This window comes from Phasianus colchicus, chromosome 2, assembly GCF_987193195.1.
Source record: "Phasianus colchicus chromosome 2, bPhaCol1.hap1.1, whole genome shotgun sequence".
Taxonomy (NCBI): domain Eukaryota; kingdom Metazoa; phylum Chordata; class Aves; order Galliformes; family Phasianidae; genus Phasianus; species Phasianus colchicus.
Window position 1 is genome coordinate 81,133,185 of NC_143437.1, and position 24,100 is coordinate 81,157,284.

Consider the following 24,100-nt stretch of genomic DNA (forward strand, 5'->3'; position numbering starts at 1 on the left):
GAAATCAGTAGCCAAATTTGCATTTTTTCCAGAAGGCTGAGCCAAATTTCTATGCTTTCTCACTAGAAATATCCGCCTGTCTCTACCCTAGAACTCTCAAGTTTTAGCTAAATTATTTGTTTTCTGTTTAGATTCTCAGAATGGATTAGATGGATGGTGGATAAGAAATTGGCTGGACGGTCACACTCCAAGAGCTGCAATCAAACAGTGTCCAAATAGAGACCAATAATAAGTAGTGTTCCTTACAAGTCATTTTGGTATCAGTACTATTGAACATCTTTGTCAGTGACGTAGACAGCAGGACTGAGTTCTGTGGAAGTGACAAAGCTGAGAGTTGCAGTTGACAAGCAGGAAGGAAGGGATGCAATCTAGAGGGACCCTGACAGGCTTGAGAACCTGACTAGGGGGAATAACTTTGCAAACTTCTACAATTCCATACTTAGAGAACTTAGGAGTATTTTTCTACTATGTTGTCCAAAGCAATCTTTGGCTCAGTATTTGGCCATACTGTTAAAAGCATAAGAAGGTGTTATCAGTATATTTATGGGGAATATATTCAGATACAGAATAACCCCACATTTAAAGCCAGACCCTAATTGTCCTGGCATTATCAGAAAGTTCCAGAGTTACACAAACCTCAGATTAGATGCACAATGAGGAAGGTTTTACATTTACAAGCTTGTGATCTAAACAACTGTTTACTATACAACAAACAGACAAAAACATGGTCTAAGGCTCATGTTCAATATAATTACCTTGTTGTCCAAAGCAGGCTGAACAGGGATCGTAAGAGCATCATTTACAACTGCTCCATGTTCATCAACATAGAATACAAGTATACATGCCAGAGGAGCCCAGGAATTTTCTGCTGTTAAATTGAATGTTTTTGCAGCCATTGTGCCAGAAGTCATAATTTGTTCCTTAGATAACACCTGAAAGGGAAAAATTAAATACTCAATCTGCATCTCAATACATCATAAGGTCTGTCATTCCTTCAATAAAAGGCTTTTAAAAGAAGAGGCAAAGAGTTGTAATTCTTGATTGATTAATTCTACAAGACTGGGCATGAAATAAAGGGATAATACAATATTTAAATATTAGGAATAGAATTTTTTTCTAGGCTTTAATTCCTGCCTGTATCATCATGGATAACACTGAACTATAAAAATGAGTGCACAGCACCATATGTTCTACAGGTACATAAAAATATAACAGTAATATAACTGTAGCAATAGAGCAAGGGGTAACAGGCAGAAAGTGGAACATGGGAAGTTCCATAGTAAAACAAGGAAGAACTTCTTTACTGTCAGTGACAGAGCTCTGGAATAGGCTGCCCAGAGAGGCTGTGGAGTCTTCTTCTCCAGTGATACTCATGACTCATATGAATGCCTTCCTGTGCAGTCTGCTGTAGGGAATCATCTCTAGAGGGGAGTTGGGCTTAATGATTTCTTGAGGTTCCTTTCAAGCCCTATGATTCTGTCAAGTTGATAAAAGTCATCTTGGATTGTTCATGTATGAAATAGCAACTTACCAGATAATGGAACTCTCTTACTGGCTTGTTGCTTTCAATATTTAGTTCAAAAGGTTTCCCAGCCTAAAAAAGAATATGATTGATAATGATGAATATGGAAACGTGATGAATAACTTGATTTTTTTTTTCCTATCTTAGCAAGTTTTGTCTCAGACTGTACCTTCACTTCTTGGCTCTTTGTTTTAACCTGGAGGTAAGTTTCACTGGGAGAGCTGAACACATCATAAACGCCTATGTCAGTCTTACTGTTGAGGAACTCTGCCTGTAAGACAATGCAAAACAAAGTTCTTAACATAACAGCAAACTGTGGTGCTTTGTAAGCAGCAATATCTATGTTGCTGTTTAGAAGAACATGGTAATCATAATTGCAGTAGAAGGCAACTTCTTGCTTTGGGTATCTGATGATTCTTTTTTTTTCCCTATTGCTACTTTGATGCACTTATTTAGATCACATTTACACAGAATCTGCTACTTTCCTTCCAGCTCTAATATGGATAAGAAAAAAAATATATATATAATAGCAAGTGGTATATAGGCTGTTATAGATGGCAGAAACAGCATACCACTAATTATAGCCTTCTCGATTCAGTGTGTCACTCTTTCAAATCAACATATTACAGAGCAATACCTGAACTCTCAAAGTTTTTGTATTGGATAGGATTGGAAACTCAATATCAATAATTCCATTTTCTGGGACTGTGTAATTCAGGACGTGGACAGTCTTATTTCTCTCCTCTGTTGCCTCATTCTCAAAGTGAGAAAGTGAAGAATGGTGAAAAAACAAGTCCGACTGTTGTGCAGTGATTGTGACAAGATTCTGCCTCTCTTCAGCTGTCAGCTGGTTGCTGTCAGAACGTGACACCTTTAGCTAGAAACAAAAAGAAAGAAAATGTCCATCAAACAAGGTAAAACTACATACAACATTATAATAAAAAAAAGGCATTGGCCAGGTTTCTCACATATAAGCATAATTAATCCCTTGAGAGTACTTCAAGTAGACAAGTCAGTCAAAAACAAAAATACTCACAATTCTACCCAATAGAGAAAAAAAAAATTTAAAAGAAAACAGGTAAAATAGAAAAGGTGATCTGCCTTTCAGCTCTTCCAATTTCAGCTCCTCTTCTCCACATACTTATCTATCAGGCAAAATATGCATATCTAACCTGCTGCCTGAATACTCATTTTATCACCTTTTGAGTGAGATGTATTTATGGATTCATAGAAAGAAATGAAAAGACTGAAAACAAGCCTCAAATTGATACAATCTCTAAATTCTTCACACTAATATCCACCAGTCAGCACTATAACTTACATCAGCCTTTATTTCTATGGATTCTCATCCACAGTAAAACCATTCTCCCTCTGTATTTTATATTCCAGAAATTCAACCTCTACATTTAATAACACTGAACAAAAGTTTCCACCCTTCTTTTTCAGTCCAAAAGTGCGTCACTCTTCTCCTCTGCCATTATTTTCCTTTTATCTCTCTGTACAGCACATACAGACCTTCACCTCCAGTAACAGCAGTAGCTGTTCCCTCATCCCCTCCTCTGGGAGCATGACTGGTATCTCCTCTGCCAGCTGCAGTATTGCTAAATCCTCAGTTCCCTCTCAGCTCTTCAGCAGGTCAGAGCTGGAGTCAAACTAGGCTGCGGGCAAAGAAAATGAAAAGGACCAAAACCAAAGTCCCAGTGGTAAAGCTAGCAAAATGATACAACCTGCATCGATCCAAAACTGCATAATCAGCCTATTTTATTGGTATTTATTTATACCATACATTATACAGTATTTAGGTAATTCTACATAGTAAAGGCTCTGGCTGTCTTGAAGAATTATGAAGTCTATTCCTCCTTAAAGACAACATTCAGTGGTGCAATACACAATCTATCTTAAATGCAGAAATACTGACCACAGACCAGGAGAGCATGAAAAATATGAAAGGCTTTCGTGAGGACTATAGCTAGCATGAAAAAGACATGACAGGATGCAAAAAAAGAGACGCTTTCATTTCAGAGCAACGTGGTTTGATGAGTTGTACTTAGTTTTGTAATTATGTCTTATGTTGGTTAGTTTGGTTAGTCTTATATATGCATATTTAAAATAAACATTATATTCACATTCATACTTCCCATTTTATATACAAGTATTAAGAGAGTTGGGACTCAGTAACTACTAAAACACAGTCAACTTATTAGAAAACATTAGCTAGAGATTGAAAAGTTTTACTTAACAATGCTGATACTCTAGCATATCCTGTCAACACAGTATTTCCTATCATTTTATCCTTTGCTAGAGTAAAAACTGTAAGCTTAGAACTTCCTGATATATACAACTTCATATATCATGAAAAAATAATTTGAAAATAAACTTGTAAATTACTCCTAAAAGTCTGAGGCAAATTTTGGTATCTAAGCAGAAAAACAAGAGAAAAAGTCACATTTGTTTATGCACAAACCACAATGAATCAAAAGAACTTACAGTAGCGATGAAATTCAGAGAAGGTTTTATGACTCTAGAGTAGTCCACAAATTCAATGAAATAGTCACTTTGCTTTGGAAATATGATAGTACTTGAATTCTGAGAGATTCCTGTTGAAAAATTTCTTTCATTTAGACGTATGCACACTCCTGTAGCAGTAATTTACTTAATTCTTAGATTTTTTTTTTAATTTTTACTAGATTTTTAGATAATTCATCAATTCTATCACCATTTCCACTCTGACTGCTCTCCATCCTTCCAGCTAAGTATCAGTAAAGAGATGATATGGCACTGTTACCCATGACAATAAATAAGTCATATCACACTGTGATCTACTCTATGAATACTATTTTCAGAATGACAATACGAGGAATCACAAATCAGCCAACTTCCACCTTACTGGGCTTCAAACAGAAATTCTGTAATGAAATCTTGTTACTAGAACTGCCAGTGAACTCCTTCTACTCATGTTTACAAGCAAATAAATAAAATACATTTATGATTAAACTAAAGCTTATAAGGCAACCCAATGCTATTTTTACGCCTGCTCTTCACATCAAAACAACCTTTTATTGAGTTTAAGCCCTCATCTGAACAAATCCCTTGGTTACTTAATAAATCATTTAGTGTAGAACTACATTCAGCAGAGCTAACAGTTAGTCAAACTATTTAATAACTAGGCAAGTAACAATTCAGATAATATATTTGCATGGAAAAGATTCCTTCAGTACATGATGCTTTGCCATCACTTCCAAGGCACTCTGCATTGCACTAAGCACTTCTAGCATGAGTTGCTCTTTGGATTTCTCTTGGAAAACCTCAAACAGCAAAATACCTGTGAGTGACTCAGTAACCACAGCAATAATTTCTACTGGCTCAGTGTAATCATCATCACCGTGGTGCCACGACTGATCCCCATTCAAGTTTTGCAACATGAGCTTGTTACAAGTAATATTCACAGATCCATTTATCTGCAATGTGAAAAAAAAAAAAAAAGGATTACTTTATGTAAAATTGTCCTCTTCTACACTGCCAGAGCACTAGTGTCTATGCTTTACAGAAAAAGACAACAAAAATTGGAAGCTGCCTGAAGGAGCATAGGTTTTACCTAAATTCAGTTCTGTTTCTGAAGATTAATTGCCGTTGAAGCCTTAAAGCCAGCCAACAGGAAATGACAGACATCACTTAGCTGAAACTGAAATTTTGTTCCAAATTAATTGTTCAAAATTAAAAAGACCTGATTTTGAGTAAGTCCTCAAATCAAAACATAATGCTTTTTTACATGTCATGCCCTAGATCACCTCTAGCACATTAACTCCAATGCAATTACTAGAGAATTAGTAGGCAAAACTCTTTTGACACCACCATGCTAGAATTCTACCTGGACAATTGCAATGCCTTTATAACACAGAGTTGAGTGTGTAATGGCATGCTCAGTGCCAAGGAACATTCCTGGGCACTGGCCCTCCATCACCTATGCTGCTAGAAGGGCTTTAGGAATGTTTTTCTACTTGGGCCAGCTACTGCTCTCCAAAATAACTTCCAGGCATAGTTCAAGGGATTACAGTGGCCAAGTATCACTCCCAACAGGCAGTCTGAACGTAGCCACTTTGTACTAGAAAATAGAGTTAAACACTATTCATGCAAGTCACTCCACAGACTACGCCAGCAGAACACCAGCACTTGAGAATGGTCCCAGGCATATTTAACCTTCAAAAGCAGACACAGCTTTGGACTCTACGACACTACTGAACTGCTAACAAAAGACTCACCTCCATTGTTTTTGTTACGTTCCTCTTGTTTGTCCAGTAAGAGACAGACAGACAGGTGACTGTCACATTTCCCTTCACCGGCTTTCCATATGTATACCTGAAACACACCAAGCAAAGCAAAACAATGCATTATCTCAAGAGCCTGGGCTCCTGAAGAGCGTTGAAGGTAAAAAGATCCACTGAAATACTTTTTCCTGAGTTTCAAATATAGATAGAATGTATTTTTACTTTGAACCATGATGTTTTCAGTGCTTCATTAACACTAAAGTCAGAAGCCCAAAACTTGGAGAATATACAGAGAAGTGGGAAGTGCTGTCCTTTGCTGAACACGAGCTCTACAAGTCTGTTACTATGGGCTGTACAATTTAGGCAAATTAGCTATGTTAACCTAAGCAAGTTACTGAACAGAACATATAGCACCATAATACACAATAGAGTTAAAATGGGATGTGGGAAGCGCAAATGTTCTGCTTCCCAAACACTGAATATACAAAATGAGTGATTTCAAGATATTTACATATATTCAAATTATTTAATAATCACAAACAAATAATTTGCAAACAAATCATGGCATTATTGCACAGCAAACACAATTGGCAGCTGTAGCTAATTTATAAACTATAACATACTTAGTGAGTAGTAATAAATCAAAGATTTTGCTCAACACTTCCAACCTATACGTAACAGAAATCATTAGTCAGACCTTGTAGAGTAGGAAATAAGGACAAAATAACATTCTATTCCAACAGTATTAATACATTCAGATGTGATAACTAAGTAGTTTGGGTCAGTATGGATATGACCGGCAATCACTTAAGAAACACGAAAGGAGAGGAAAAGGATAATCAAATAGCATAGTTACAGGAACATTTCTGACATCGCTGTCCTGCACCTGAGCTGCAGTCTTTCCCGTTAAATCTAATTACAGAAAGAAGCTGCTATTAAGCTTGAAATATTACTGTCATTGGATAACATCCTGTAGTTAATCTAACAATAGCACAGAAATGAGAAAGGAAAAAGGATTTATGACATCTACAAGTTTAAAGGACATGTAAAGTCCTTGTATGCAGAGACATTTTGCCTATAAAAACAGTCACCAGGAATGAAGTCATTCCCTATAAATAATTATGACATATCAGTAAAACTTTGGCACTGCTGGGATTCAATCCCAGACTATTCACTGGCGCCCAAGTCTGGATTTATTGCAGCAGACAGGTATGCTTTCAAATACCTTAACAAAGGAGACAAGTATCTTGTGGCAGACCAAAACAAATTAGGAAACCAAATTCACATTGGCATATACTCCAAAAGAAAAATAGGAAGAAGAAAAAAAAAAGTGGATTTTTTTTTTTTTTTTTTTTTTTTTTTTTATTACACCTAATGAGAAACCTACATCGTTTGTAGTATTGGATTGCATTGCCTCCAGGAAAGAAGCTTTTTCTCAGAAGTCCAAACATCACATTTAAACAGACTGTTAATCAATCTTGAATTTACTGTTCTGAAGGTATGCATTTTAACGGAATGAAATAGCTCCAGAAAGACTTTCAGGTCTTCTTGTTTACCAAGTAGCTTTACTTGGCTCTCATCTTCCCAAAATAAAATTCATTTCTATCTGAGATTAAAAAATAAAATATTATTTGTACAGCAGTCTACAATTATGAATAGTAGTCTACAGTAAAGTCCGTTCTGAACTTCTCAAGAGTTTTCAATTCTTCATCAATTTACAGGTATAGGTATTTTGTAAGCCAGTAGAAGCCTATAGTTCAAATCCATAACATGGATAAATCAGTATAAGAGGGGTGTGAATAGAACCTTGAATAATTTTCCTGTTGGTATAGTAAAACACAGTTACTCTATCTAAGGAATTTGATGCGATATTTTGGAGAGCATAATGAAAGAGACATAATAACAGAAAAAAAAAAGTCTCAAAATTTACATTATAAACAGAAGATTCAAGAAATGTTATGAATAAGTCAGTTGAAAATATCTTGGCTGTAGTCTAGAAATACCTATACCTAACCAAAAATGTGCAACTGAAAGTCTGAAGATCTGTCTAACATTGTTACACAAAAATCCGGTAACTAGGAATATAAACTAGCCAGCTAATGCACAGCAGAGGATACTCGTTTAGCATTTTAGCATGTTTTTACTTTAATATTTACAGACCATTATCTTAACAGACAGCACAACAACAGTATCAGTGTTTTACTTACTTTGCAGTGACAACGCCAGTTACATCTTTCTCTCTCAAGGAGTAGTATAATGGAGTTGTTATCGTAACATCAAATTTTGGTAAAACTAAAAAAAAAAAAAAAAAAAAAAGTAAAGTATTTAATTCACATCAAAATAACTTTTACATATTTTGAATATGTAATATGGTACAGACTATTGCAGTTTCCTGAGGACTATAATGTAAGATATATTTTTAACACAGTTCTATGCATGCTTCAGTCTAAGATAGTTTGTCAAAAGGTGGCACTAAGCATCACAAAAGCAGCCTGTGCACAACCTTGTATGGATAAAATATGTTTGTTTCTCCTTTCTCAAAGCAAGCTTGTAGAGGAAGCAGTAAATGTTTGGCCTGTTTAACCTTCACAGAATTATCAGGAAGCTTCATGATCAAATATTATACAGATCTTTTGTGATGAACACATTGCCTGGAAGCTCCTGGGAAAACAGGGACAAGACAACATTCAGATGCTACAGCAGTAGGTCATTAAAGCTACCAGAAATAAGTAGGGCAGCTGATGAGATGTTGTTTCTCCCCAGGACAGTCAGTCTCAAAGAAGCAGATTTGGAAATTAAACTTTCTGGGAGTATTCAAAAAGTTTGTGTTAGCCAAGATTAGTTAGTTTCTCTAAACTCTAAATTAATGGAGACTCAGTTACTAATTTTGGTCAGTACCAAATGTCCTTGAATAACACTTACCATATTCTATCACTTTAAAACTTTGATAATGTACTTGACCCTATTGAAAAAAAATAAATACGTAAGTACATACAGTTGCAGTTAGAGTGGCATGTTTAATGCATTTTTAGGCCCAATCCCACACATACTCAGCTTAAATTATAATTGCTGAAATTATGTAATTTTAAATTACAGATCAACCACCATCAGCTCCTGTTACAGAGTTCCTGCAAGAATCAGCTGAAGATATTTGCACCAAAAATGCATGCAGGTAGTTCACATATAGTAGATTCATTACATATATAATGGAGTCCTTAGAGAGCTGTTAGTCTACAAATATCTACATATGGCTGGTTTCTGTATATAGATATATCTGAGGCAGCTAGCCTAAAACTATCAAGCATTAAGCATTCACAGTGATCAAGATGAAAGATGACAGAACTACCAGCAGTATCTTTGCTAACTCATTTAGAATTAACTCTGGTATCTCTATGCAAGTGGAAGTCCCTGTAGTGTATCTAGAAGACAAGACCACTTCAAAAGCATGTATATAATCTTAAGGCTCTTCATTCACTTAAGAAAAAAAACAAAAAAGACTAAGATTTAATTAACAGTCTGCATTATGTACTTACTTCAGCAGAGATGTCTTGAGTTATATCTTTCTGACTTTTATTTATTGGTTAAAAATCAAAGGAAGAAATAAGCAACTGTAAAGAATCTTAAGTTTCTTCTATTTTCCTATTTTTCTGTTTGTTTTTTCATTTCTTAATTTTTCTTGGAATATCTAAAAGCCTATTCTGGAATATTATTGAGATTTGGTATCTCAGGTCATACACAGCACATCTTAGGAAATTAATTTTACACTTTGTTTGTTTTCGTTTTGTTTGTTACAGTGCTCTCTTAACATTAAAAAAAGTTTAAGAAATCAGCAGCTATTTTTGTTCATTGGTGCAATGACAGTTGACCCAAAAAGTCAGGGTAATGAGACATTAATTTTGCTTCTGTTGTCTTACTCAATTATTCTTCCTTGTTAGAGTGTGAGTAATTTTGAGCAAGCATGCAAGTCATTTGTCCTCTGGCACATAACCCTTAATTCTCATTTTTACAGTGCCGTGCCAAAAAGCTGCCATCAGCAGGGAAATGGCATGAGGTACCTGGAACTGGAGCTCTGAATCTCAACTGATCTGCCTAACACCAAGATTACATTGATCAAATTATCTGTCACAAGGCTATTTTATAATCATTAATCAATCAGACTGTGTCTCACTAAGCCATATGGAACTTGTAAGCACATTCTATAACGATTAGCAATGTATCAGTGACAAAAATAAAGACTCAAAGTATTGCTAGCATAACACATCTTGTACCCATATCTTGCTAACTATTTGATATTCTCAGTGTCAAGAAACAAATGATGTGGGCATAGATTATTATACAAAAACAGAATCACTCCAAGTTTTGTTTGAGGAGAAAGAATATCACTAAGTTACTTTTGAAATATTTAAGCCAGCCTTCATCTAAAAATGTGAATAATGTAAGGTTTAGTGTACACACATTTTTACAAAGTTTGACTTTAATACTCATAAATAATAAATAGTAGTAAAATAATTGTTATAATAGAATGAATAATCCAATAAAACCATGCCCACAAATAAAATGAATCAGTCAAAAATATTTTTGCCTGGATCAGCAGGAGCCAACATGGATGCCCTCCCTAGCCCCCCCCACTGAATGCATGTGAGGAAGGGACAGCAACAGCTATTCTGGCAACCAGTGGTGCTCCTGTGCTCAGATGGGACATTTGGAGGAGCTCCTGTGCTCAGATGGGACATCTCAACATAAGGGCTTCCTCCTTCTGACAGGGCTCCAGGTCACAAAGGAAAAGCAACCAAAAATAATCTTAAGCCTTAAGCAACACAAGAGCAGCAGAATGAAAGAGTTAGGTTCCCATTCTTTTTATTTTTTTTTTCTTTAAAAAATAAAAACAAAAACAAAATCTAAACTCAGCTGAACCAGAAAAACAAACTAAGAAAATGAAAGTTTCCAGATTGCAAAGGACAAGAAGGGGAAGGCTCCTTTTGAAAGCCTGTTTGCTTCCTTGATTAAGACCCTTCTGAGAAATAGGGAAAGACCATGGTAGACAAAAGTCTGTCACTAGGAGGTGGCTGTTTTTAATATCACTGGGTGCTGCTTAACTGCACGATGAGGTTATGACAATGTGGAGCTCAGAAGCCTGCTTGCTTTGCTTATTTTCAAGAAATTTTTCATTTCCCTACAAGTACCATTTTTGCTAGAGAACTTCCATGAGTATGGTTTGAAATATGAGGCAAAAGAGATTGGATATGGACAATTGGTTGTGAGGTAGCACACAGAAACATGACTGGCAAGTGAGAAAACTGCCAGATGTCCCTAGGCCCTGTGGTTCAAAGAGTCTCACTGACAATCACAGTAATATCAGTATTTAGATATTTCACTTTTTAAGTAGGAATCAGTTATCCTCTCAGAGGTAAGTGAAATTTGTAGTTTGACTGATCAGCAGATGGCTTCTTTACTTCATCAAGGTGTGTCAGGTGGGAATGAGTGTGGCAGGAGAAGATGAGAGCATGAACAGAGAACACTTAAGTCACTGATCACCACAGCAGTTGCCATATTTATATTCCCATATTTGAAAATATGCACGCTTAATCTGCTACTTTCACATTTGTGCGTATCATAATCCTTATGATCCAAAATACAACAGTACAAAATGCTACATGCAGTCCACAATCAGATTACTATCTATTAGTCTTAGGAACAGGTATCTTTAGGAGAATGACATTCAGCAAATTTATCCCATGTTTGGTTGATGTACATATTCTATTTCCACTATCAAGCATGTATTTTTCACCCTTGCTGTCAAGCAAACCATGAGCAGAACATTGCTCCAAGTGATAGGATGAAAAAGTACCTCCTTGACTTTTTATTTCACCTTAGAAATTAAAACAAAATAATTATATGTTAAGGGAACTGAAAGCAATAGAAAACAGGTATTAAAGAGAGACTAAAGCTCTTGGCTGCAACTTCTCTAGAATAACAACCTTTATTACAGAAAGCAAGCCATGAATTGACAGTGTAGGGAAAGGAAAAGACCCTAATAGGTCAACTGGATGATTTGACTGCCAAGCCAGATTTCTCCCTATTGCACACTTTCCTGCCAAGCTAGTTTGAATTAGGCCAAGTAACAACATTTCAACCCCTTTGCACCACTTTAGTTCTTCAGGGCAGGGCTTTCTCTCAGGTAAATATTGTTGAAATATTTTGAAGTGTACACTGTTCAATTAGTTTCCAGGAGTGGTGACTTTTAAGAGCTTAGTTATATACACAGTTCAAAAGAGAATCTTTTTCTTTTCAATTCAGATACAAAAACAAGCTCCATGCTTATTCCACTTAGGCTGCTTTATTCTGTTTTTATGATCTCTCAAGAAACCAGCATTTCTTAAACCACAAGAGATCTATAACATTCTGTGCACATTGCTCAGAGTATACCTACAGAGTAAAAAAAAAAAAAAAAAAAAAAGTGCCAAAAAGAGATCCATATAAGATGGATGCTACAGATCTTGAAATCTAAGAATGACAGTTCAACTTTTGCTCTGCTGTGATGAACCAGCCCTGTTTGAAATCATTCAGTCCAACTGAAAGTTGTTTTGTCTCTGAAACTTTTAAAAATAGAGTACTCTTCAAAAATATTTTAGAAAGCCCTCATTGCTCCCGAATCATCACTATTCCTGTATCAAAAATTTTCAGACAAGAACTTCCATCAATTAGATTGCAAAAAGCCTTAGAAGAAAAACTTTTAGACTGAGATATCTCCTACTAAAACTCAGCAACTAAAAGCCTTTCAGCAGCAGGCTCCATAACAGGAAATATAAGATATCCAACTAAAATACAAGGTGGAGACTTGGGAACCAGACTGTAATTACACTGTCTTGAGCTTTCTTGGAAGAGTTCTACTAACACCTGTACTCTTATTAGAAGTACTACAGGATGTTTAATAGCAGCAAGCAGCCAGAACCTGATTTAAAACAGGATTCAAAGGCACTACTTCCAAGAATCCAAATTCCGCACTCTTGGGAACTGATCTGTAACCACTGGAAGGGAAGTGTTATTTAGTGATTTTATGGCACTTTAAAGACAAGATGAGAAATGTTGACTGCTGAAACTAAATGAGAAAGCCCAGGTGCTGGCATCAGGATAGCTAAGTCATGCAGAGATCACCCCATTTGCAATCTGAATATGTTCCTAAAGCCCTGAGTAGATCCAAAAGATCCTACGGATACCGTGGACTCAGTCAAGCAGTACCAGTTACAGACAAGTATAGTTACAAAAATGCCAAACCCACCAAAATGCAGGACAGACACACTAAGCATGTCTTAGCACTAAATTCAAGATCTTAGTGACCCCTACTCTCAGGACAGGATTAGTGAATCTGCAACTTCATATATAATACAGAAAAACCTGTACCTCCCTTAATGACAGCTGCAGCACAGGAATACCTACTCAGAGTGATCTGAGCCACTCACTTGCTTTAATTGAACACTGACTCAACCTCCACTAACTGAAACAGGAACTTCAATACCCACCATAAATTATGGATAGACATGCTATAAACCTGAAACCAAATCCCCTCCTATACGATCTTGACATTCAAAGCATAAGCTCATTTCTGACTAAGAACCAAAAGAAATTTCCCATCAGTTAACTACTTCTTTTCCTTTGTTCTGCAAGGTTTCTTGCATCTTTCATTAATCAAACAGTATGATATGCTATCAGAAAAATGAGTGTGAAACAGCCCAATAGACAGACTTAGCAAAATAGTGCATAGCTGTTTAATATACTTTTGTGCATGATCGGATCATCCAGTGTAAGGTATTGTGCAGATACATGCTACATCATACAGAAATAACGCGTGCTGCTTTGTCATTATATTCTTTTAACACCAAATTTGAAGATCAAAGAGGTGTGCATTCTGGAGGAAAAGGCCCTTTTTGAAAGGAAACAAACTTCTACATGTGGTGTTTTGCCCCCTATAGTTTAAACATCATAAGAACAGCCAGGTTTTTCTGGACCCCAAAGCCTACATTTTTACTTAGATACACTGTTCCTTCTCTCCTCTATTTGTATTTTGATTTTATATATTTTAGTGACAGAAGAAACCATTTAACCTGACCTCCTTTTATCACAGGTTTAGTTATTCTAGAATTCAGCTACTCCAGCAGTCTGCTTGATTTCAATGCATTGATCAAAAAGGCAATCATTCTTGATGCTAAAGCATCGGGCAAAAGAGAAGCCCTCAATTTCATTTTTTTGTTTGTTTGTTCAGGTGATTAATAGCCTTACTGATGAAACAAACGTCTGTGCAAAAGAGAAACTCTCCAGTTTCAATTTCTAATAGCTGGTTCATAGCATGCCTTCCTCTAATACATTAAAAAGCTTTTTAAAACCTGTAATGGCACCCAGAGATTGTAAACAATAAATCCACTGATTCGTTTTATCCTTCAGCGTACAGTCAGCATTGAACATCTGCAAGTCCCCAGCAATAAGCTTTCTTTCCCACCTCCATCTGCAAACTCTGTCATTGGTTTGTACTAGAAACACCCTGGGTGACTGACATTTGCCCCAGTACTCAAGCCACTCTCCCTTGATAGACTTCATGTATATTGCATTGACATTTTTTCATTAGAATTTTATACAATAAAAAAAAAAACCTTTACAAAAATCTGCTACGCGAATAAAGCTACCTACCTATTAAATCCAAAATAGCCCAAAAGAATTTAATTCTTTGATGTGGATACCCACATCACCTTAATTGACATTTTTCTCAAATTCATGCCATATGACAGGTTTTCCTTCCTACCTCACTTACTCTTTCCTGTCAAGGACATACTCATCTTCTGCTTGTCTTCTTAAGTCTTCTCACAGTGAAATTCACTGAACCACATAGAGCTATCATAATACATATTACATACTCCCATCTCTGCCACAGATTCACTGTTTCTTCATGCTACTGGGCTTTGCCTCCTCTGAAATTTCTTTTGTTTCTAGCTAACTTTAAGAACTCTTTCATACTTTTATTAACCATCAAGTTCTCTTCAGAATCCTTACATTTCCTACAGATTTGCAAGAGTTCAGAGTTTCTCATTGGAATGGTATCTACCTAATACCCCCTCTTTTTTCCCTCGCTTATTAGATGTTGTCTTTCTTAAGTATGAACTGTATCCTTCATTAGTGAAAACAAAATAATCCTGTTTCTGTTCTGACCAAGTTTATCTTTTCCTAACAGAGCATTTTGTTAAATGTAGGAAAAGCATTTTGCAGTGCTTTTCACCTTGAATTGTCTCCTGAAACAATGATGAATAGACAAAGTACTCCAGTTAGATGGGCATTATCTCTGCCCTTGGATATCCTTCATGTCACTGAAGCATTTGGAACTCTATTTAAAGGATCCGAAACCTGGCATTCAAGGCTACATTCAATGCTAGAACACTAAGATTTACAAATTAATAATCAGGAAAATTGGGTGTTCTTAGTGAAAAAGAATAAAGACAACTCACAGATCTAACATGAATCCAGGCCAATGTACAACCTTTGGCAGCAATCAACTTTCTGCCAGCCTGAGACTGGGGAACCTCCTGAACCAGGGGTCAGAGTTTTTAGTTCACGATTCTTAACAGCCTTTACCTCTGTGAATTTGCCCAGCCATTGCCTTTGATCCATTGGGAATTTCATAACAAATGCTCATGATGATCTCTATGGTTTACTTGTGCCATTTTAATTGGTTTGAAATTGCCCTCTAGCTAAGTTTCAGGAGAGACAGTGAACAAAATGTTCCCTATTTATCTTCTCCTTCTTGCTACTCATGACTTGAGAGACTTGTTTTCCTGACTTAATGACATGTATGCAGTACATATTTCACAGTTAAAATTGGAAGTATCACTTCCTATCATCTATTGAAATTTTACTTGACTGTTGACTGTTTTCTCAGCTACTTCACTAGCCTAGATGAATCTGTGGCATTTTTCTTCCAATTTCACAATTTTTTGATCTTATTTATTTAGTTATTTCAAGAGGGAATGACATTTATATTCAGATCCTGAGAACAGCTGCTGTCTTTCCTTCAGCAGTCTTTCCTGACTTCAGGATTATTCATGACATAGCAGAAAGTCCTATCACAACTTCACACTATTTTTTTTCCTCTAGCAGAGCTGTTAAAGAAGCCCACCATTCTAGACTTCTCCTTTGTCTGAGCCATGCTTCCCCCCCATCCTGAAAAGTGCCTGTGCATTTGTGAGTGGGGCTGTGCTGAGAACCAGATCAGGGAACTGGACTAGGTCAAACAAAGTGCCTTAATCTTCAAACTTTTCAATTTCCCTGATCCACTTTAAATCTCAGCCTCATTACAGATGCCTCAGCACTACTGAGAAGATGCTAAGCAGCAGCACAGGGATGGGAAGGAGCAGCCAAGCCTAAGAACAATTTAAAGCATTTTTCCCAACAAGGACAATAGCAATGAACCCACACCTACATGAAAATATGTTTGAAAAACCCAGTCTTGATCATCAGTTGAACACCTCCTCTATCTTAGAAAATCTATGAAGATATAACTCCTACTGGCAAATATCATTCTGAAGTTATACATAACTAAATGAGGTTTTCTTCTTCTGCCTCATGTTATTAGGAAACATTGCACAGTTCTGTTTGCACTTGCTAAATGTCTCTGAGCAGTTGTTGCAAGCCAACTCGGAAATGCAGTTCCCATACTACGGGGATGTAGAGCAGACTGAACGAACTTGACACACACAGTCTTGAACAACTAAACCTCCAGCTATTTCGACAATGCATCTACAAGCGTATGAGAATCTTAAAGGATTTGGACTGATAGGAGTGTTACCAAAGCAACATGCCAAATAAATTCTACCAGCTTTGTTATGAAATAGTTCTGCTTCAGTATTCATCATTTCTATTTTGCATAGTTACTTTTTCCTCAGTAACAATTGAGTCACTGTGAAATGCTGAAACACCACTAAGACTAAACAAGCATTTATAAATGACAGTATTGGATGCCACACCCTTGAGATAGTGACTGGCTGCACACCAGAGAACAGTGAATTTCTATGTATTAGCTTTCAAAATAAAGGTAAGGTTGTTTCACTTTAAAAAAAAATAGTATTCCACATGCTCTTTCTTCAACACACTTTCAGATAACACATTTTAGAATCAAAATCCAGTCCTTAGGATAAAATAAGCATGCTTGCTTCTATTTTTTTCTTTAATATATTTTTTTCTTAATGTATTTATTTACAAAACCATTCACTACTGAAAAACTTGTGAGCTTTGCATCAGTTTGAGGGGTCTGACATGAAAGAAAGATTTCTTCTCATGATCCATATTTATTTCTGGCTTTACTTTAGCAAAGCAAACACTATTTTATTCACATCTATCAGGACATCTATCAGAAGAAATGAAATTTCAGTGTCAGCTGACACTGCTAATACTCACATTCACTTCCACGTCTATGGACCAGTCTCCTAGTGGAGGGTCCTTTGATAACTGAAATTTTTTTGAAACTACACCTAAATCACCCTCCTCCAGCAACCACTGCTGAATCAACTTCTTCCGAGGGTCCTAGGAAAAAAAAAGTCAGGGTCCATGTTAAATGCAAGTGGCTTTGCTAGCAAGATTTAGGCATCAATATATATCACCTGTGTTTAGCATGTAAAGTTGGAATATATGAAAAATTCCAATGTATAACTAGGTTCCTGTGGATACTTACCCGTATATATATATTTAGAGAAGCTTTGTAAGGTTTGAGATCAGGATAGACCGTGACAATCCGAAACATGACATCCTGTCCTGGTTTGTATGTAGATTTATCAGTCTGAATGAATACAGAGATACTCTTTGCCGTGTATATCAAGCTGGTACGGTTAGAGAAGACGCGCTGGCCATCAGCATGGCCTTCCACCAGTAATTCATAAGTCCCAGAAGCACTTTCCAATGGCAACTGAAAAGAGAACAGTGCATCACTGTTAATTATCCAAGATACAACTGAAGAATTATAGAATGGCATGGGTTGAAAAGGACTATAATGACCATCTAGTTTCAACCCTCCTGCCATGGGCAGGGTCGCCAACCACCAGACCAGGCTGCCCAGAGCCACATCCAGCCTGGCCTTGAATGCCTCCAGGGATGGGGCATCCACAACCTCCTTGGGCAACCTGTTCCAGTGTGTCTCCACCCTCTGTGTGAAAATTATTCCATAAAACACTTGCCATTAAGGTCTCTGCCCTGTCAACTTACATAAACACTTAGAAAGAGAAATAGGACTTCAAGACTCAGTCACTTTAACAATTACATAGAAATGTATTCTCAGAGGCAATCTTCCAAAATACTTGTGATTTTTGCTAGTAATCAGATTTTCAATAACATAAGTAGGTATGTATTCATACACCATTAATGGACAGTCACATTCTGCTCTCTTTTCTTTTTACAGTTATTGAGAAATTTCTTGCATTTGAGTTTTGGGGCTTTTTTTTTTTTTTTTTCAGACTTTGTCATTTTTTAGCAATTTATTTTCCAGAAATACAAGAGCTGAAGAAGATACATATAGGCAAGATGAGCAGGAGAGAAGGAAAACCTTGTATATCTTTTTATAAGGTTCAGCTCCACGCCTTTAATGGTAGAAAAATTAAATGCAGAATGGAAGTCTCCTGAGAAGCTAAATACTGCTTTTCAATGGAAACTGACTAATTTTTTTCTCATTTCAGTGCTTTTAATGACTCATAATTACAGTAAGTACTATAGTTCAACCAGTAAGATAAATATTCTTCCCAAAGTATGAAGAACAAATGTAGAGAGACTTTATACAGTTAGCTGAGATGCCTTGTTAAGGACAGACACTGAAAGCTCCTTCAGTGCTGGCAGCAAACACGGGCAGACAGTGCAAGCTAGGAAAGCTGGACCACATAAGACAAGAATAACCACACACAGGTGTCTCCCTCCAGTGAGTAGAAGAAATCTGGAGCTCACAATTTAGATACACCAGTTCACTTCCTGCACTTAGGTGGAGCAACGTCAGCTACAGAAGTTCTAAAGGCTCTAAGCAGATCTGCCGCAGGACATGGAAATGTCACCTTGAGCAGAGCCTGCACAGACAAGGAATGACCTAGGTACATTCCAGCCCAGATGCAAACTTCTGTCCTGCCATCTGCTTAGAACTCTCTCTTTGAAGATGGAAAGGGTTTATCAAAGCATGCAGCTGGTTCCAGCAAGTAGTGCTGCTAAAAAGCTTAGGAGTCACATGCTTCTGTTTGTAGTTAGAACAGCAAATCTGGAGTACAGCCTCTGAAGTTAAGACAACTAAAACAGACAGGCTAACATTTTTCAGGATAACATATGGAAATTAAGCTCTCTTCTCGCACTGGTAATGAAAATTACATCTGTTAACTCACCAGGCACAGCACTTCAAAAGTATCCTACCAGGCTCTATAATGAAATGCTGCCTTGCTGTCAAAACTCATTTTAAGAACATACAGTGAAATAATGTTTTTTTTTCCAAAATGAGGAAAAATACGACAATGACAAATACCACAAATGCAAATATCTCTAGCAAATATATTTCCTTCTCCATGTATTTACCTATAAACAGGAATTAACTACAGTTTCATCCCTCTCTGTTGAGTTTGTTTTGAAAAACAAGTTGAAAGGAAAAACCATTGAGAGGAAAAATAAATAGGCTCTCTTTTTCCACCCACAAACAGGCATATGACGACACAGGAGAAACAGTACCCTTTAAAAGCTGGACTTATATAACCAAATTCTAGGTGCAAAACACTAGACTGAAATTGACTCTGCATTTCCTTCAACTGCAGGTCACTGTATACACACTGCCAAGAACATATGATTCACATATTTCAACACTCAAACTTTCTCGCCAAGTATTCTGGAATATATTAGACAGGAGGAACAGCCTTAGTTACTACATCTGTCAAATATAAACTCACAATTAATTCATTTAAGAATACTATCGCTTATTTAATATGCTTTATTCCCTAAGAGGCAGACAGAATTTTCTGCAAGAACTCCCAAAAACATTACAAACTTTCAATGTCAAATTAGGTGTAAAATAGGCTTGCTTTTTCCTCACTGTAGCTATGAATAGTGCTCTTACAACGTTATTTTAAAACATTTCTTTAAAAGTCTGCAGTCATTGTTTATAGACCTCCTTTTTCTGTAGCCCTTTTCTATCATGAATAAAGCTACATGGGATTTTGCCCTGATTTTTAATGTCTTGATACTTTTTATATCATAACGTGGTGACAAAGCTGCCTATTGTACCTTTGTGGATGTAAAATCCAAAGACAACAGAAGTTTGCATTGTACTGCAGCATACTGGGACATCTGAGGTGTAAAGTAACCCAAATTTTGTTGCATGTAGCCATGCCAATGGCAACTGAATTAACACAACGTTTCTGGAAGTTCACTGCTAAAATAATGGTAGCCGTTTGCCTCAGCCCCATCAATTCCATCTCCAAAGGATATTTCTCAACCCATGTATGAGCTATGCATTTTTAAAACAGTACCTAGCAGAAACTTACTGTAAAATACATTTTATCTTAATTGATACACTCCCCAGCTATATGGTATTACTATCCTTGTTTTGGAACCCCTAACACAAGAGAGAAAATGACCATTTCAAGCCCTTCCCCTAACCACATCAGCCACCCTCACGAGCACCTCAGACAAGGAAGCTCTTGTCTCCTCTGGAAAACATGACAACTGAAACTATTACCCATTTTGTGCTACCAGCCAAGTATACTTTGGGCAATACAGAAGTCTACCATAGCTACATGAACAACAAAAATCTCACCATTAAAAATATGAGTCAGTTCTCCTAACCTGACAGGTTACATTCTAACAGTGCCCAACCACTCCCCTCCCATCCCTACAACACACCCTGAATCTTCAAGAAATGTGTAAAGGGTGCTCAAAGAAGGCACTGTTTCATTCGAGCAGTGGTAAGGCAGGCTAGCAAATTTAGATTGAGCTGGATAGAGGGTCCCCTATTTTGTTTATTGTATGCTTGAAATATTCTAGAAAAAAAAATAGACTCTTAGTACTATTGAAGTGATTATGGAATTTGATTTTGTAGAAGCCTAGTAAGACATAAGGATGCTCTTAGACTGGGCAAATTATATTAAAGAACTTGCTAATCTAACTTGTTTGGGGTTTTGTGGTTTGGGTTTGTTTTTTTTTTAATATTGAATTGTTAATGTTTTCTAATTTATGTTTTTTATAGATACATTTTAACCTAGAATTCTTTACAATGTTGAACTGCTCATAATTACTGATTATCCATTTATGAAATATTTCCCGAGTATTTCATAAGATATACATTTAACCTAAGATCAAAACCTAAACCTACTGCTTTTAGGGATATTCAGGCTTACAGATGTTCAAACACACACACACACACACACACACACACACACACACACACACACACACAAAAGAGTTTGGTAAAAAGCTTTTTTCCTGACACAAATACCTAATTCTTTAGATCAAAGTTTCAAGATAAGCATACAAGATTATAAATTCATGCCTACTTAGTAAACAATTATGCACTTTTGCATTACGTATCATGCGTTTTTGTTGACTGGTTAGTTTACTATGTACCTCCACTGAATGCACATTTACAAATCATCAAGAAAACTATGTATAAATAAGAGCGATGCTTTTATTTTAATTTAATATTTTTCTGTTATTAGAACAACAAAGATGATAAAGAGTCTGGAGTATCTCCTGTTCAAGGAAAGGTTGGGAGACCTGGGTCTGTTCAGCTTGGAGAAGAGAAGAGTGAGAGAGGATCTGATCAGTGTTTATAAATATCTAAAATGCCCAAGACAACTGGATGAGACCAGACTCTTTTCAGTGGTGCATAGTAATAGGACAAGGAACAGTGGCCAAAAACTGAAACATAGAAAGTTCCACAAAAATATGCAGAAGAACTTCTTTACATTGAGAGTGACAGAGCACTGGAAGGGACTGCACAGAGAGGTCGTGGATTCTCCTTCGGAGGAGAATGCTTAAGATCCATCTGAACACCTACCTGTGCAAGCTACTGGGGGGAACCTGACTTAGCAGTCAGGTTAGACTAGCAGGGGGGTTAGACTCAATGAGCTCTAGCAGTCCCTTCCAACACCTGCAATTCTTTGATTCGGTTATTACTTTGCACAATTATTTCAGCTCAAGTAAACCTTCAGAATTAAATAGGGGTGTAGAAATAGGGGTAGCAGCTAGTAAAAAAAAAAAAAAAAATCATAAAGCAAAGTTCTGGGCTCAGTCTTTATGATAGCTTGTGATGATGTTGGAAGTCAGCTCACAAATTCCGTAGTTACTTGCAATAAACTGTGGAGCACTTGATGTGAAAATTCTTAGCTTAACCGTCAGCAAATACATTCATACATCTCATCAACAATAACTGCTGAAAAATCTCACGCAGTCAATATTTTCTTCAAAGGAAAGGAAATAAATACTTACTACTGGAAGAACAAGAGTCCCAAAGGAATCTGAATAATAAAAAAAAAAGAAAGAAAACAGCATCACAAACAAACTTTATAAAAATTGAACATCAACATAACCAGGTTAATTTGCAGATCAGCTCTCCTCCCCATTCCCACACTGCCCAAAATACCCACTGGGCACTGGACACTTGACCCCCCTTCCTGTGGCTCATCCTGCACTCAGTGTACATGGACAGCCCTCGCAGACCTCATGCACAGGGTGCAACCAGCTGGCCCACGTGCACATGCTGTTCAGCCAGCTGGTTGCTGCCAAACACTGCCTGGAAATGAAACTGAGAAATAGCCTGATGTGACTGCTGCACTGGTAAATATTGATATGCCATACTTGTATTTCCTTCAGCTCCATCAGGAATCTACGGGGGGGTCACTGTCAGGGGAGTGGGACTCATCATGAGACACAGGGGAAGAGCATCCTGGGATTATCAGGGAATCACAGAATGTCCCAAGTTGGAAGGGACCCAGAGGGATCACTGCATCCAACTCCCAGCTCCACATAGCATCACCCAAAATTCAAACCTTATGTCTGAGAATGTTGTCCAAATGCTGCTTGGACACCAACAGCTTGGTGCCATGCCCACTACCTTGGGCAGCCTGTTCCATGCCCACCACCCTCTGGTGCAGAACCTGTCCCTACCCCCAGCTACCCCTCCCCAGACATGCCATTTCCTCATCCATTCTACGGATGCTGGACCACCTACTGAACAGACGGTCTCCATGGCCACCTTACTGGTGGGATCCACAGTGGGTGCATGCATGCATGCTTATGTGTGCATGGAGGTCTGTGAATCAACAGCTAGAATGAGGCTTGCATGCTCAGATACATGGAAGATCAATATTCAGTGCTGACTACTGGGCAGATTGTCTAAGCCCAACTATGGCAGGGACCCAAACTGTGGGTATGTGTGAATGATATATACATATACATACTTTTTTTTTTCTCCTGTCAACCAAACTTTCATCCTGATCAACCAGAGGTGAGATGAAGGTGCTGCTTGTGTGAGCATGCCTGTATAACTATAACTAACCTGTATAACTATCTGTGTGGATGTATGTAGCACATACGTATACCTTTGTGTCTGTGTGCCTACTGGAAACACATATTTGGCCTTGCTACTGGTTGGGACTGGGGCATGGACCCACATCAGCCTCTGCCTTGCCAGGATGCTAGATTTAGCAACTCCCTAACAGTCACAGCAGTCTCAAATCTGCTAGAAGAACTCGACAACAGTACAGCCCAGAGAAATTGAAATGCAATGCTCCACTAGAATAATGGCTTCCAAGATGCCAACAGACTCCCAGCTGGGACCTACCTGAACAAGAAGGATAAGGTTTGGCATTGGTCTCCTTGAAAACAAATCCCCTCTCAGGTACATTTGTTCCTGGACCAAAGCATTCTTCTGTTTCTGAAAAAAAGCTGACTCTGCACCTCCTTCACATTTAAGAGAAACCCAGGATATTTTGCATTAACCTCTTCTGCAGCTAAGTATGTTGACTACTTTTTGTAGTAATTTTCATCAAAACAACTTTTATGAAAGGAATGAAAAAAAATAAAGAAAAAGAAAAGAAAGGCAACTGGCAAAAAATTCCTTAATCCTAGTCCTTCCCTCTGGCTTGGTGCTTCTACTGCCATGGGGACAAACATGAAACAAAGTCAGCAACATGACCATCTAAGCTGTGCCTCTATGACAAACTAATTCTGCTTCCTCACTGGGCACTGACTCTCATCCACATACATCCAACCCCACTCCTTTCTTATTATGTGGCTGATGGAAGATGTGATACCTTTTCCAGGG

At 37.3% G+C, this 24,100-nt stretch overlaps 1 protein-coding gene across 1 annotated transcript in view; it reads right to left on the bottom strand.

Moving 5' to 3' along the window:
• CD109 (CD109 molecule) overlaps nt 1-24,100 on the bottom strand; it is a 77,993-nt gene that overhangs the window by 37,850 nt on the left and 16,043 nt on the right. Inside the window, exons 3-14 of the mRNA XM_031610815.2 lie at nt 22,264-22,292; nt 17,498-17,728; nt 17,224-17,349; nt 8,710-8,749; nt 7,995-8,079; nt 5,782-5,878; nt 4,845-4,980; nt 4,010-4,119; nt 2,160-2,399; nt 1,692-1,793; nt 1,532-1,594; nt 756-932 (exon numbers count right to left, since the gene is read on the bottom strand). Coding sequence (XP_031466675.1) covers nt 756-932; nt 1,532-1,594; nt 1,692-1,793; nt 2,160-2,399; nt 4,010-4,119; nt 4,845-4,980; nt 5,782-5,878; nt 7,995-8,079; nt 8,710-8,749; nt 17,224-17,349; nt 17,498-17,728; nt 22,264-22,292 — 1,436 coding nt within the window. The remainder of the gene's footprint in view (nt 1-755; nt 933-1,531; nt 1,595-1,691; nt 1,794-2,159; nt 2,400-4,009; nt 4,120-4,844; nt 4,981-5,781; nt 5,879-7,994; nt 8,080-8,709; nt 8,750-17,223; nt 17,350-17,497; nt 17,729-22,263; nt 22,293-24,100) is intronic.